Source organism: Vicugna pacos, chromosome 1 (genome assembly GCF_048564905.1).
Source record: "Vicugna pacos chromosome 1, VicPac4, whole genome shotgun sequence".
NCBI classification, from domain to species: domain Eukaryota; kingdom Metazoa; phylum Chordata; class Mammalia; order Artiodactyla; family Camelidae; genus Vicugna; species Vicugna pacos.
The window spans coordinates 72,795,623-72,811,920 of NC_132987.1; the positions used below are offsets into that span (position 1 = coordinate 72,795,623).

At 38.7% G+C, this 16,298-nt stretch overlaps 1 protein-coding gene across 2 annotated transcripts in view; it reads left to right on the plus strand.

Annotated features, from left to right (window-relative positions):
* CCDC191 (coiled-coil domain containing 191) overlaps window positions 1-16,298 on the plus strand; it is an 83,111-nt gene that overhangs the window by 410 nt on the left and 66,403 nt on the right. For both annotated transcript variants that reach the window (XM_006211384.4, XM_031681046.2), the window contains exons 2-5: window positions 1,963-2,001; window positions 8,954-9,095; window positions 12,860-13,003; window positions 16,030-16,208. In XM_006211384.4, the coding sequence (XP_006211446.2) occupies window positions 1,963-2,001; window positions 8,954-9,095; window positions 12,860-13,003; window positions 16,030-16,208 (504 nt within the window). The remainder of the gene's footprint in view (window positions 1-1,962; window positions 2,002-8,953; window positions 9,096-12,859; window positions 13,004-16,029; window positions 16,209-16,298) is intronic.

Genomic DNA, 16,298 nt, shown 5'->3' on the forward strand with positions numbered 1-16,298 from the left:
CCTGTTCCTGCCTTGACCGACCCAGAGCCAGCATCGCCCTAAGGGAGCCTAGAAACTTTGGGATTTGGGTACCTTACGGCTTTATTGGGTAGCGTTGTGGAAGAACTTTTTCTATCTAATGCTTTTCTCAAAAGCCGGAGAGTCCTGGTAATGCCCATCCTGGTGAAGAGAATTCGAGAACTATCTCCCAACCACTCCTGGTTTTAAGGAAGTTCCCACACAGTTTCTTTTCTTTTCTTTTTTATGTTTTGCAAATCACAGGGCACTGTACTTTATTGGATGGCTAAGATCTTCACGTTAAGTCCTCTGTCTCATATCTCTTCCCTTCTAGTTTTACATAAAGTATCTAAAATGAACTCAGGAATGCAAGTAGTTAATGACCATATCAATACTTGATTAACCTTGCTATTTTCATTTCCAAGCAACACTGAAAAAACAGAGCCTCTTTATATTTGTCACTCCTTTGATGCATTAGCACCCACAGACAGGGAAAACTGATATCCCTTCTTTAAACTTGAAACATATATAAATGACATGTGCAAAGTCACAGTCACACGATGTGTGCTTTCTACAGACTACCTTTTTAACAGACACAAAAATAAATGCTTTAAATGTAAATGAGAGTACCAAATGGCGTGGCTTCTCACCTTTCAGTGCCAGAGTAGCTTCACAGCTGTTTTCACTCTTAAGTTACACTTTCTTAAATATATATATATGTACACACATATGACCTTTTTTGAGTTCCCTGGGCAATTGTGCTTGCAGTTTATTCTAAGTATACCAGCTAAATAATGCACTGGACATACTCCACTTGGGGAATATCTTGTTCCAGATGCTGGAGGGTGCAGACTGGACCACTAGAGAGACTTGGAAACAGTCTGCTCCTATTGTCCAGGTTCCATAATGGACTGGATCCATATGAGTTATGGGTATAAACTGGATGATGAAAGATAAAAATTGGGGACAATTTTTGGGACCCCAAAAGGGACGATTTTTTTGCTGCTACTGCTCATTGTTACTGCCTAGAGGATAAAAAGGTAAAATCACAAGAGCCTTGAAGTTCGATTGTGCTTTAACAGGATCAGCTGTTTCTTTGTTGCAGTGACAGAATTATTCAGCAGTACAGCTGCGTTAATTAGTTCTTTGAAGGGAAGTGTTACGTAAGTGAGAGTATAATACCTTTCCCTCCTCCACGTGTCAGTTGCTAGTTTAGATAACCCCTTATTTACTTAAAAACCTACCTGAATTATTAGCAAAGCAAATACCTCTATTTGTTAAGTGACTATTAGAGGGAATTTTGCAAAGATCTAAAAGTTACAGAAAGTGAAGAAAAGAGGCATCCTACTAATCTGATTTCTAATTTCAGATTAATATTTGACTGACCTTGGTGGAAATTTATGTGATTTCTGCCTCATTTTCTGCTTTGTAAAACAGTGTGAAATTGGTTATCACTCACTCCACCCCCGAGTTCTTATTGAACCAAATGGTCTCCCTGTTGTAAGTAAATACAGATTATTCCTGAGAAGATGAGCCTGAGGAGAGGTGCATACCTTTCTCCAAGCAGATTTACTTCCCTAACAGTTGAATGATCTGGCTAATTAATCAGTGCTGGTTAGGTTTTTATAAGGAATATTATATGCAGCACTCCTCTATCTTGGCTCTTAACCCTGGGGAGCTTTAAAAAATACTGATGCATGGGCCCTACCCCAGACCAGTTAAATCAGAATCTCAAGATAGGCCTAGGTAAGAGATAAAAACAGTCAGAAGATGTTCCAGAGAAGTCTTCATGTTTCTTCCTCCCGTTGGCATTCTGTATTCTTTTTTGCTGAACTTTCTAATGAAATGCTTTGAAGAAAGACTAAAGGACACTTATCTATATGCTTTAATCAGAAGGCCAGATTAAAATGGCAGAGTTGATAAATATACTGCTGTGTACTCATATTTTGTGTATATTTTCTACAGCCTGTGTTTGATCCTGATAATGTGGAGCACTGGATTAAGGTAAGGATATTTCATAATTAAGATAGAGAATTTAGAGTCAAACATAATCAGATGGAATAGGAATACTAAGAGGTCTCCATTTTGCACATACTTCGCTATTTTCATTCCCATGTAACTGTATATGTTGCCTCAGTTTTATACTCTAGTTATTTTTTCGTGGTATGTTAATTCTTATGAAAGTGTGAGTGACAAAACAGGTGTAGACATCTCTCTCAAATGCCATGAGGATCACCTGAAGAGGATTAAAGGAGAAGGGGAGGACAAGCCTTAGGAGAAGACATTGTGGCCTTCCTCAGATAACTGGAAAGACTGTACTATAGTTACATTGACCTGTGGGACCAATACAATAGGTAAAAGTTACACATGCATCACAAGTAAGAATCTTCTAATGACTAGAGCAACCCTAGGATGGAGCAGGCAGTCTTACAGAGGTGTATTTTCTATCACTGGAGGTATTCGAATGGATTCTAAACGGTCACTTGTTAGGGCTAATGAGGAGTAGTATCTGAGCATTTAGTGAAGGGGGGATTGGGTTAGATAACCTCTGAGGCCTCTTCTAGGCCTGAGATGTATACTTTTGAGTCCAAGTACCATTTAAGTTGAAAGTACTGTTAAACTACTTCAGGTGCATACCTCTGAGTGTCATTTTGGCAACTTGCTATACTCAATTCATTTGTGTACCATGTGTTTCAAAATCATGCAGTATTTTCCTAAGGAAATATTCTTCAGCCTGATAGTATTTTGAAGAGCTGTTACTTATGTAAATTGACAGGCATTGTAAGCATCAGGCCAGATGGAACCTAGACTGGATATAATCATTGTTAACCATTTTTTCACCCAGCCACTATTTATGAAGTTCTTACTAAGTCCTAGCTCACTGTGTTGGGCACTGGAGGTAAAAGAGTGCAGGGGACAGGTACAGTTTCTGCCTTCCCAGAGTTTATAGTCCAGTGTGGGCTAAATAACTTAGTTTAGACTGTTGAGAGAATTAAGGATGTGATGGAAGCACATGGTCGGGGGCTCTCATTTAGATGGGGCTAGGGAAGCTTCCTGGCTCCTGCAGAAAGCCTGACTTAGAAGGCAGTAAGATGGGTCCACCATCCTTGATGCTACCTCTGGGAAGCCCACTCCTCAGCCTCCCTTAGGCTTAACTTGCATGTCGGTGTTGAAAGTCCCAGTGCCAAGCCCCTGCGAGGCTTAACTGTGCATTTAGTTCCTGGCTCCTCCAGAGTGGAAGATTTAGGTAAAACAAGGGAAAAATTCTGCTCTGACTTGTCTGCACCATTTTCCTCTTTCATGCAGTTGACAGCCAGCTTGACTTGGTTAGCTTTTTATCATTTCTTTTATCATTCCTCTAAAACTTCTGCAGTAGCTCTTTCTTCATTATACTCTCAAACTTTCCTTTCTTGAAAAAAATCAGCAAGTCCTCATTTCATCCACAGTCCATGCTGGTAGCCATACTATTTCTTTTTCTTCTCCAGTGTCTTTGGATATACAGCCTGGACTCCTTGCCCTTGTATTTGTTATTACCCTCTTGTGTCCACAATCATTTTCCTTCGGTTTCCATTTCTTACCACTCCACAGAAAGTTGTCATAAATGACTTCCTGACCAAATCTAGTGGTCTCTTCTTTGCCCTCAAACTTTTTAGTTTGTTTGATAACAGCTATCACTTTTTTATCCTAGAAACCCTCTCCTCCACTGTCTTCTTCTAACACTCTTTCCTCTTCTCTTCTGTTCACTTCTCTCTTCTTTTCTGACTTTGTTTCATAATAAATCCCAACTCCAGGTCTACCCTAAACAGTTATAGCCTCTAGACCTAAGACTTCCAAATCCACTTGAATAGACCACTCAAGTGGAAGAGAGGGACATACATGGAAAGGATGTGGAACATGGGGAAGGTTGAGAAAGGGCTTTCTTCAGGACAGAAAAGGAAGGTCACTGGGTACTTGGCTGAAGCAGATAACCATAATTTTTTGTGGTACCAAGAACTGGTAGATCAGATTGGTCCAGGCTTGAAGCTTTTCATTGGAGAGGCAAAGGAACAAGAGATTTGAGGCTTATGTAGGAAAGTAACTGAGTATCCACACAGAGTAGTGAAGGAAAGGCACCCTGTAAAGGACTCATAGGTTGGGAGAAGGAGATGGCATATGGTGACTAGAGGACTTGATTAGGTACACCACTAATGTATGGATTAGGAAGAATGAAAGAGGGAGATGGGTAGGAGGTTGATGTTGGAGAGGAGGTTATCAGCACCTGGTTTGAACAATGGAAAATTTTCTGGGGAACATGGATCAGGATGACCATGTCAGTGGGTTGCTGAAGCACAGTTGAGGGGAAGGCTGTTGGCATACAAGAGATCAAGAAAACCTTGAGGCTGAAATGTCGGTGAGTCATCCTCAGGGATGTTGAAGTTATTTAGAATCAGGCAGATCTTGATAGAACTCTTAAGTCTTGCGGCAGGTCATCCAAATGCAGCAGTCTACCATGATTTACAACTCATCTGCATCCTGATTTGATAGACTGACTTGATGTTCTGGTCCAGTGTATTCTGCCACTTTGAGCTTTCTAAACATTTCCATTGTGTCAGTTCTCTACTCTTGAACCTTCAGTGATTCTGCCTGCCATCGGAGGAAACTCCATAAATTCCAAATGGGCATTGAAGGTCCTCTATCAATCTACCTGTAACATCAGTCTACCTACAACAGCCCTTTTACTGATACGCTGCATGACTCCTCTCAGGCCAATCTCCTTCCCCTCTAACAGATAAGTCTTCCTTTTACTTTGGTTCATGCTGATCCCCAGCCTCTCTCAGAGGCCAATCCAGATCCTTCCCTTAATGCTCAGCTTGAGATGCCCCCCTCAGTGAACCCCTCAATCACCTAATCCCATCTTCTTTTTTTTAATTGAGATGTAGTTGATGTACAATATTACATAGGTTACAGGTGTACAACATAGTGATTCACAATTTCTAAAGGTTATACTCCATTTATAGTTATTCTGAAATACTGGATCTATTCCCTGAGTTGCACAATATATCCTTGTAGCTTATTTTATACATAATGGTTCGTACCTCTTAATCTCCTGCCCCTATCTTGCCCCTCTCCCCTTCGCTTTCCCCACAGATAACCACTAGTTCGTTCTCTATATTTGTGAGTCTGTTTCCTTTTTGGTATATTTACTAGTTTGTTTTATTTTTTAGATTCCACATTTAAGTGAGTCATACAGTATTGACCTTTCTCTGCCTGACTTATTTCACTTAGTATTATATCCTCCAAGTTCATCCATGTTTTGCAAATGGCAAAATTTCATTCTTCTTTGTGACTGAGTAGTATTCTATTATATATGTACACATCTTTATCCATTCCTCTGTTGATGGACAGTTAGGTTGCTTCCATATCTTGGCAATTACACATAATGCTGTTATGAAAATTGCAGTGTGTGTATCTTTTTGACTTAGTGTTTTCATTTTTTCAGATACGTATCTAGGAGTGCAATTGCTGGATCATATGGTAGTTCTATTTTAAGTTTTCTGAGAAACCTCCCTACTGTTCCACAATGGCTACACCGATTTATATTTCCACCAACAGCGTATGAGGGTTCCTTTTTCTCCACATCCTTGCCAGCATTTATTGTTTGTGGTCCTTTTGATGATAGCCATTCTGATAGGTGTGAGTGATACCTCATTGTGGTTTTAACTGCATATCTCTGATGGTTAATGATACTGAGCTCTTTACATATGCCCGTTGGCTGTCTGTGTGTCTTCTTTGGAAAAATGTCTATTCAGGTCTTCCACTCATCTTTAAATTGGATTGTTGAGGATTTTTACACGCATGTTCGTCAGTGATATTGGCCTGTAATTTTCTTTTTTTGTGATATCTTTTTCTGGCTTTAATCCCATCTTCTAATACTCTTCCTTGGAGCTATTTTGGCATTCATAGACACAGATACAGCATCAAGCATTTGCTTACATCCAGGGTGAATAAGAAAGAATTGAGTACTTTCAAAAAATATATTGCTCACAGAACTATTACATATGAACATGCAGTTTGCACATGAGGATGTGCCAAGGAACTCGTGTTTGTACCTGCTGGCCCTAAGGAGGTGGAGGAGAGCATGTAGCTACTGTTTCTGCACTGGCGGCAACAGGTTCCAAAGGTCCCCAGTGGGTCATGGTGTGTGCTGGGGGACATGAGGAGCGCGTAGTAAGCGTTTCTAAGGTCACAGGAATGCCAGGAAAGTTCCTTTATAAATTATATACTTCTGTATAGCATAGTTACTGAGTAATAAATTTTGAAGATACTCAGTTTTTTAAAAAAATCATCTTATATTGCTTTAAGACCATTCTTGAGTTGTTTGCTGCACACATGGCATATGAAACCGAAACTAAAGTGAACTTTAAAAACAGAACTTTTACTTTTGTTTTCCGCTTAGTGCCCACAGACCTGGGAACAGAACGACCCTCAGTCAACTTATGTAAAGAATAAGTTCTTAGATAGACACGTGAGCCCTCTCCTGTCTCCTGTGTATTTAAATTGAAAAAAAATATTGTAAGAATATAATAGTTTAAAACAAGGAAACAGATTATTTATAATCCTTACTATCATCTAGTATTTTTTCCCAAAATCTTCATTTTAAGTGATATCCCAAGCACTTGCTCTATTAGAGCCAAGCAGACTTTTTTCGTTACTCCCTGACTTGTCTGTACCAGACTCTGTCCTTCACTAGGATCCAAATCAACCTTCCTTCTCCTGTCTCCAAGCTCTCTACCTCCTTTGTTAAAATCTGCACAAATTCAAACTCAGGTGAGATGATGTATCATGTGAAGTCATTTCTTTCACCCATATCCTGAGGAGCTAAGTCTACAATCTTGTTTTTGTCGTTAATTTTTTGTTTGTGGGGATTGATTTAAAAAATTAGAGTTGATTATCTGTGCATTAGTTACAAATAGATGTTTATATATATGTATATGTACATACATATAAACACATACAATATATGTCATTTTTTTTTGCCTTAGAATTTAAGAACCTTAAAGGGAAGGACTGTGTGCCAAGCATACTGTGACCATCCAATAAATGACATATACCACCAGCATAGATTTGGGCACATCAGAGACCGAGAGAGAATAAATCTGAGTGACTTCATAAAGAATGAATGAAATTTTCCTGACCCTGATTATATCATGCCTTCTTCTCATTTGTATCTTTTCCCATATGTTCTATTTTCTACATATTTTTCAAGTTACCCTTGATTTTACAACTTTATTCCTCTGCTTCTGTCTAATTCAAACTTAATATATGAAACCTTTGAGAGTTAAAAAATAAAGCCCATGGCAAGTCTTGACGGTTGTACTCCCAGTCTTTCCACAGAGGACAAGAGGAAAAATCATTTTCAAAATAGATCAGGCAACAATGTAAATTATGGGAAAGTGCAACTTTTTTAAAATAAATCTTTTACATATTCATTCTTTAACAAATATTTATGGGGCATCTGTTGCCGAGCACTGTTCTAGGTGCTATAGGGGTTTCACTTATGAAGAAGACAAAACTCCCTGCTTACGTTCTCATTAAGGGAGACAATAACCGATAAAGTACATTATAAGGTCATAAGTGCTATAGTGGAAGTCAGAACCGAGGAGGGGAACAGGGAGAGCCAGGAGAAGGATGCTTACACTTCCCTATGGGATAGTCAGAGAAGGCCTTCCTGCCAAGGTGACATATGAGTAAAGACTTGAGAAGGTGAAGGGGAGACCAGTCAGCAGAGCGGAGGAAAGCACAGAGGCCTGAGGTGGAACCACACTTGTCATCTTTGAGGAGGAATGAACAAGGAGGTCAGTGTGGCCGAAGAGGAGTGGGCAGCGGGAGGAGCAGCAGGCGAAGTTGGAGAGCCCACATGAGGCCTGATGGTGCAGGACCATGAAGCACTGTGGAAGAACTTCAGTTTTTATTCTGAGGGAGACAGGGAACTCTGTTTAAGTGGAGTTAACATGAGACAGCTTTCATTTTAAAGGGGTTTCTCTGGCTGCTGTGGTACGAGGCTATTCCAGAAAACCTGTCAGGAAGGGTGGTGCCTTGGACTAGAGTGATAGCAGTGGAGGTAACAAGAAGGAGTCAGCTTCTGGATGTATTTTGAAATTAGAGTCAACAGATTTCCTGACAGATTATATGTGGAGTAACAGAGAGTAGATTCAAGAAGGACTCCAAGGTTTTCATCCTGAGCAACTGAAAGAATAGAGTTGTCATTACCTGAGTTGGAAAACTGCAAACACAGCAGGCCTGGAGAAAAGCTGGTTTGTGGGGAGTGGCAAAGCCAGGGAGGTTACTTGTAAAATACAGTTTTAAATACTGCACAGGTAAACCAGAATGCCAAGAGTTTTCCCACCTTTGCCAATCCCTTCCCCAGTCATGAATTTGGCCATGTTTCTACTATATTCTCACTGTTGAGTTAAAATATTCTGGATAACTATGTTCGATGACTCTGTTTATCCTAATTTTATTGAGCCTACAGTTTGCCTAATACACAATGGGAAATTCCTTTCAGGAGTAGTAATTTGAGGAAGTGTAGCTACCTGCCTCTGGTTCACATTCATGTGCAAGTCCTAGTGGCATGGAAACTAATAAAATATTTTTTTTTTAAATAAAATATCCAGGGTGTCAGGATCCCATTACTAATGCTCTAAACAGAAGTTATCTAAAGCTTAAATAGCTTTTTGCTTAAATATAAACATTGTGGACACCTGTTAAAAGTTGGTAAAATACTACAATTAATATCATGTTTAATGAATGAAATTGTTTAGGGTGGATGTTTCAACATCAGAGTTCCTTTAAAAATGAAAAACTGAACGTGTCTTGGTGGTTGGCAGAAGAGTAGATTCTTGAATAAGGGAAAAATTCTCTAACCCTGAGGAAAGCTGTCTTAGTGGCTTTTTTCTTTTTTCCTGTCATATTGAAGAGAGTTGAGAAAGCTTCAGAATTTGCAGTTTCAAAAGCATTTTCTGCTGGAAATTCAGATTTATCCAGAAGGCTTTGGGACCAAATCGTAGATTTGGAAACACCTGAGCAAATAGAGGATCACGATGAAGTCTACGCAGAAGGTAGGAGAATACGTTTTTTCGCTACGATGTTAGCAAGTCTTTAGAGTACAGCTTACTAAAAGCGTAAATCATAATGTATTCCAGAGTACAGAATGAAAGCGTTTTTTTTCTCTTGTTCTTAATTTTTGTTTCTTTCTACTTCCCTGAAGCTAATTTACGCTGGAATTAACTCCAGTATCATAAGTACAGCTGTATTCAAGGCCCATTTTGTCTCTTGAAATAGAACCACATCCAGACGCAGTTTTGACATAACATAGTTAACTAGTTAGTATAGATATTAGTCCTGTGGCACAGAGGGCAGCGTGTTAACTTGATCTAGTATCATACAGTTAATTTGACCACTAGTTTATAAATCACCTTTGTTCCTTATGAAGAGAGTCTAAAGCTGACCTCACCTCTCTGCATCCCTAAAGCATTTGCTCCTCTGGAATTGAGTATTTTAGTTACTGATGCCCTAAGGAACTCCACCATTTAGGGATGAAGAGATCAGAAGGGACCAGCAAAGAAGCCTGGAAAGGAGAGGCCCCTGAGGTTAGAGGAAAGTCAGAGTGCCATGTCCTAGAAGCCATTTTCCATTTGGATTGTTTATGTCTCCAGTTATTCAGATTATTTCTTCATTTATTCAGCATATATATTAAATTATTAGTCTGTGCCAGGTACTGTTTTAGGCACTGAAGGAACAGGGTATGAGCAGGAGACCAAGCCCTTGCCTTCATGAAGTATACATTCTAGAGTGGGAATAAAGAAAATGAAAAACGAAGGATCAGGCAGTCGTAAGTCATCTGAGTTTGGACCTGAATAACAGAAAGGAGTCAGGTGATCTGTGATGGAGGAAAAGCATCCCAGGCAGTGGGAAAGGTGGCAAAAAGAGTTAAAGTGGAAGCTTGGTGTGCTTGAGGAACTGACGGAAGACCAGTGTTGCTGGAGCTTCCCACTGGAGATGAGCTTACAGGAGTGAGCCTAGACATGGCACACGGGGGCTTGTAGGCCTGGGGAAAGAATTTAGATTTTACTCTGAGTATGGTTAGACATCATTGAAGGGTTTTAAGCAGAAGTGTAATAGTTTTTTAAATATATGAAGAATGGATTATAGGGGAGAAAGAAGGAAAGGAAGATCGGTGGGAGACTGTTGCAGTGGTCTGTGTGGGCAGAAATGGCACTTGATCTCAGGTGGTTGGTAGCACTGGAGATGGAGAAAGGAGATTGATTCAGAAATTGGCAAGGCTGTGTCTAGCCCACCCCATCTCCCACCCCACCAATAGGAATATATAATATACTTCAGCTGCTTAAGGTTACAAGAAGTCCTGCAGTTTAAAAAAAAAAGCTTACTTACCCCATTTCCTAAGCTTCCTAGACTTAAACCATTTTTATCTTGAAATACGTATTAATATTCTAAGAAACTAGTGATCTACTTTAGAAAGTACTAGTGTCTGAATGGAACAAGGTTTTCAAAGGTTTATATCCTTCTTTCTCCTCTCATTAACTATCTATTGATATTCAGTAAGAGCTAGTGTGCTGAGGAACATGCTTTGAGAAAGTCTGATTTAGGGTAGGCTTCGAGCCTCTGATCGAACAATGTTCCTACAGTTGAACCCTCCACAGGACATTCCCTTTCTTTGTTTTTTTGGAAACTTCACAGTACACCTCTATTTAATATGAATAGCATACAGTAGATCTGAATTATTCTACAAATAAATTATTCTACACATAAATATCTAAACTGTTGTGCACAGGGTTACACTGTAAATATCTGCCCCCTTTCTCTACCTTCCTCTGAAAGCCAGTAGAGTCTGTTGCTAGTATACTTTTTTACACTTAGTTTCTATCACTTTGATTCATTTTTCTGTGTTGTATCATGCATTCCCATCTATATTAAATGTCTTCTGGCATTATTTACTATATGGAGACACTCCATTGCCTTAGAGCTGTGCAATAATGATGATAACAGTGATGAAGGTAATGCTGAAATAGACATTTTTCTTTGTTGAAACCCCCATGCCCTGTCTGTAAGAGCTGTTTGACAGTGATTATAATGATGAGAGTGATGCTAACAAGACATTTTCTCTCGTAACTATATATTTAAGAAGATTTTCTGAATGTCACTAAAAAAGAAATCCAAGTGGAAATTGGTTTCCAGGATATCATACTCTCTGATTTTCCTCCTGCCTCAGTGGTTTCTCTTTCCTAATCTACTTTCCTGGTTCTGCCTTCTCTCTTCACCCCTGAATACCAGAGCTCCTCAGGGCTTAATCCTTGAACCAATTCTCTATCCACCTTCCTCCTTTGGGGATCTCATCCACTTTAAATATCCCCTTTGGATTTGAATATGATCTGTATGCTGACCATACCCACATTTATTTCTTCAGCTCTCCCTTGAAATCCAGATGATATAGCCAATACCTATTTGACATCCCTATTTGGATGTCTCATAAGCATCTCATCCTAACTCATTTGAAACTGAACTGATCTTCTGCCCAAACTTGCTATTCCCTTGGCCTTCCCCGTCTCAGTAAATGGCACCTCCATCCTTGCAGTTGCTTAGGCCAAAAACCTTATAGATTTCTTTTTCTCATATCCTGTGTCCAGTCCATCAGCAGATCATGTCAACTCTACCTCAAAACATTACTTTCTAGAATCTGACCATTTTTAGTACCTCCACTCTGGGTCCAGGTCACTGTCGCCTCTCTCCTGGATATTTGTCTCCCAACTGGAGTCTCCTGCTTCTGTGTTTGTTCCTCTGTAGTCTATTTTAACATAGTAGTTGGAGTTGATGCTCTTAAAATACATCATCTCTTTGCTTGTAACCCTCTGCCCCCATGGCTTCCAATTGCATGCAGAATAAAAGCCAAAGTACCTAGAATGTTGTCAAGATTTACCCAAAGAAAGGATTTTCAACCTCAGCACTATTGTTATTTTGGGCCAGATAACTTTTGTTGTGGGGGCTGTCCTGTGCATTATAGGGTGTTTATTAGCAGCATCTTTGTGCTCTACCCAGTAGATGCTAATATCACCTCCCCCAGTTGTAATAACCAGAAATGGCTCCAGACATTGCCAGCCATCCACTGGGGGGGCAAAATCACCCCTGATCTAGAACCACTGCTCCAAACCTGATCCAGTATTACCTCTTCCACCTCATCTCATTCATCCTTCCATGCTACCCCCATGCTGTTTCTCCAGTACGCTAGACACTCTCCTGCCTTAGGGCCTCTGCTTTTGTTTTCCCTGCGTATGCAATAATATTCCCTTATGTAGCCATGTAGTTCCCTTCCTCACTTCCTTCCCTCTTTTTCTCAAATATTTTCTCAGTGAGGCCTCCTTTGATAACCCAGTTTAAAACTGTCAGGAGGGAGGGTGTGGCTCAAGTGGTAGAGTGTGTGCTTAGCATGTATGAGGTCCTGGGTTCAAGCCTCAGTACCTCCATTAAAAAAGATTAAATAGATAAACCTAATTACCTCCTCCCACAAAAAAAAAAAACTTTAAAACTGTCAACACCCATCTTCCATCTCCTGTACACCATTTCCCCTTCCCCTGCTCTGTTTTTCTGACTTACTTGCTTATTGTCTTTCTTCCCCAGTTAGAACATAAGTTTCATGGTGGTAGGTTTTATATTTCCTCGTTTGGTCACTGCTGTATTCCCAGCATCTAGAACACTACCTGACACATGCTGTGCTCACTTAACATTTGTTGAATGAATGAAAACAATGAATGAAGGAAGTTTCTGGAATAACTGAAATATTAAATAGATGCTTTTGTTTTATTGGTAGCTCAGGAATTGGTCAATGACTGGTTAGACACCAAACTTAAGCAAGAACTAGCAAGTGATGGGGAAGGTGGTGATGAAGACACTGTGTCGAGTATCCCTCTTGTGCCAGAAGCCAGCAGGCATTTGAAATACGACAGGTTTGATGGTAAGAACTTATCTGATTGTTCTAAGCTTTAACATCAATGTATGTGTCCAAGAAATCTTTTTGTTTTGAATAATAAATGATATATTATTTGACTTTTCTGTTTTGCTTAGTTTTATAATTGGCTTTAGTTTTTCTTGATTCAATTTACTTATCTATATCCTCAGTAAATTCATGTTTTTAAAAATTAAAATAGTCTTAATAATTGCAATTCTTCTTATGATTATAATGGCAACTAATGCTGTTTAAGAGTACCTTTTCCCCTATATATGTTGGATGACCATTTACCTTGATGGCTATTTAAATGTTTTACTATGTTTAAACATTGGTATATCATTTTGTACTTAGAAAATGCTTCATGTATCTTTATAAGGGAGGTTATTACTTGCACACAGAGCTAGTGTTAGACAAGTTAAATAGCTAGCTTGTGAGGGTTCCTCAAAGGCATCCAAAGAGAAAGATTTTTTCCCCTGGGCGTAAGGGTAGGCATGGCAATGGTGGGGCAGCTCCCCATGTATAACTCATACATCCCTGGTGAACTTATCTGGCAGCATTCCTCTTGTTTAGGACTCTACAAAATCCCCAGCTTGGGAATCACAAAGTCACGAGCTCTTAAAGTTAGGGGAATCCTCAAGATCACCTAATCTGATCTACCCTCTTCACCCCCTCAGACAGAGATCCTTCTATAGTATCCATAATATGGGGTGATAGACTCTGTACCTGAACACCTCCCAGCACAGGGAGCCTGCACTCTGGGAGGTGCCCATTCAGCTGTTGTGAGGCTCTAATCTTCATAAATTCTCTGCTAGGAGAATTAGGATTTTGTCCTCAGTAACTTTTACCCTTTAGTGCAATAGGAAGTAATATCATGTCCTCTCTTTCAAGAACAGTCTTTTCGTTTTTTGTGGGAGCTGTCATCATATCTGATCCTTCATATTCGTCAGTTTTCTAGATTAAATAGCACCAGTACTCTCAACAGTTCTTTGTATCACATTGTTTCTAGATATACTGATTGCCACCTTCTGGATATTTTCTAGTTTAGTGGTGTCATTATTAAAGTGAGGCATTTCAGTACTTAATGTTTATTCTGAAACATCTGGAATATAATAAGACTGCTAATAGATCTGGTGCTAATGGATCTAGTTCTATCTCTTAGATTTGTTGTTACCATCTAGTATCTTACCAGACTTCACTCATCTTATGCTTCTAGAGTTACTTTTTGTTTTTGGATCAGAACATTGAACAAAAATATTACCTACCTATTAAAAAAGAATGTTTATTAAAACTATTAACATATGATTATGTCAGTAGATAAAGAAAAAATACTTGACAAAATGTGACATCTATTTCTGATTAAAACCTTAGCAGACAAGTAATAGAAGGTAAATTCTTCAACCTGACAAAAGGCACTTACATGAGATGTATAGAAAAGAAACACCAAAGTGACAAATGTAAATCTTACCTTATCAAGAGTTACATTACATGTAAATGGATTAAATGCTTTAATCAAAACATGGAGACTGGCAGAATGAACTTAAAAATATCTAACTATATGCTGTCTGCAAGAGACATTCTAGATTCAAAGACACAAACAGGTTGAAAGTAAAAGGATAGGAAAAGATGTACCATGCAAATAGTAGCCAAAAGAATGTGAGAGCAGCTTGTTAATATCAGGAAAAAATAGACTTTATGATAAGAAGTTGTTACTCAAGACAAAGAAGGGCATTCTATAATAATAAAAGGGTCAATCCATCAGAAAACATAACAAGTGTTAATATGTATACATCTAGCAAAAGAGCCCCCAAATACATGATGCATAACTGAGAAAACTGAAGGGAAAAATAGGTGATTCAACAGTAACAGTTGGAAACTTCAGTAACCCCATTTTCAATAATGTATGGAACTAAATAGAACATTAGCAAGAAAGATATTAAGTATCATTAGTCATTAGGAAAAAGCAAATTAAAACTACCATGAGTAACCACTACATACCTATTAAAATGGCTTAAATTGAAAGACTGACCGTACCAAGTATTGGTAAGGAAGTGGAGGAGTGGAACACTCCTACCTTGCTGGTGAGAATGTGAAAATGTGTAACTACTTTGGAAAACAGTTTGACAGTTTCTTACAAAAGTTAAACAAATACTTATTATATAATCCAGCCATTCCACTCCTAGGCATTTTCCTAAGAGAAAAGAAAGCATACATTCATACAAATATGTGTACACAAATGTTCATAACAATTTTATTTGTAATAGCCCAAATCTGGAAGCAAATGTCTGTCCCCAGATGAATGAATAAACAAATTGTCGTATGCCCATACAGTAGAATACTACTCAGCAATAAAGAGGGTTGAACTATTGATACAACAACATGGATGAATCTCAGAATAGTTATGCTGAGTAAAAGAAGAATGACCAAAAAGAGTACATAGTATATGATTTAATTGATACAAAATTCTGGAAAATTTAAACTAATCTTTTGGCAGAAGTAGGTCTGTGGTTGCCTGGATAGGGCAGAGAGCATGGGGAGGAGTGGGAGGAAGAGATTGCAAATCAGCATGAAGACCCTTTTTGGGGCTAACAGATACACTCATTATCTTGATTGTAATAATGGTTTTACTAGTAATTATATATGTCAAAATGTACTGTAGACTTTAAATATTTACAAGTTTATTGTATGTCAGTTATGCCACATTAGAGCCTTTTTGAAAAAGAGCAATAGATTCCTCAAGGATGTTTAGGTCCTTGTAATATAAATGTAAAAGTAGTATCTTTTCAGTTTGATAGTGAGGGGGTCTTTAGTGACGTGGGTGAGGGAAGTTCCTCGTGAGTGAAGGTTTTTCCCTCTTAGTTGAAGGTAATTGCTGAGGGCTTTACTCATCCAGTTGGCATTATCAGTTACTATTTATTGAACATTCATAGCTTTTTATTTTTATTGTACCAGGACTATTTATATAAATATGGAAATTACACTGAAGTTAAAAATTTTTTTTAATTTTCCTTTTTTTGTTGTTCTCTTTCTCCCAGATTTATGTGGTTACTTGGAGGAAGAAGAGGAAAGCACCATCGTTCAAAAATTTATAGACCATCTGCTCCATAAAGATGTGGTGGATTCTGGGATGCTGGAAGATCTTGGAATGAATGAAAACCAAGACAAGAAGTGGCAGAAGGATCCTCATCTTACCATGGAGATGAGACATAAGCAGGTGGGAGGGAAAAGCAAAATTAAAATGGATAACAGGAAGCAATCTTTGTGTGACACATTTAATAAGCTTAAATAAAGATTTAAGCTTTAT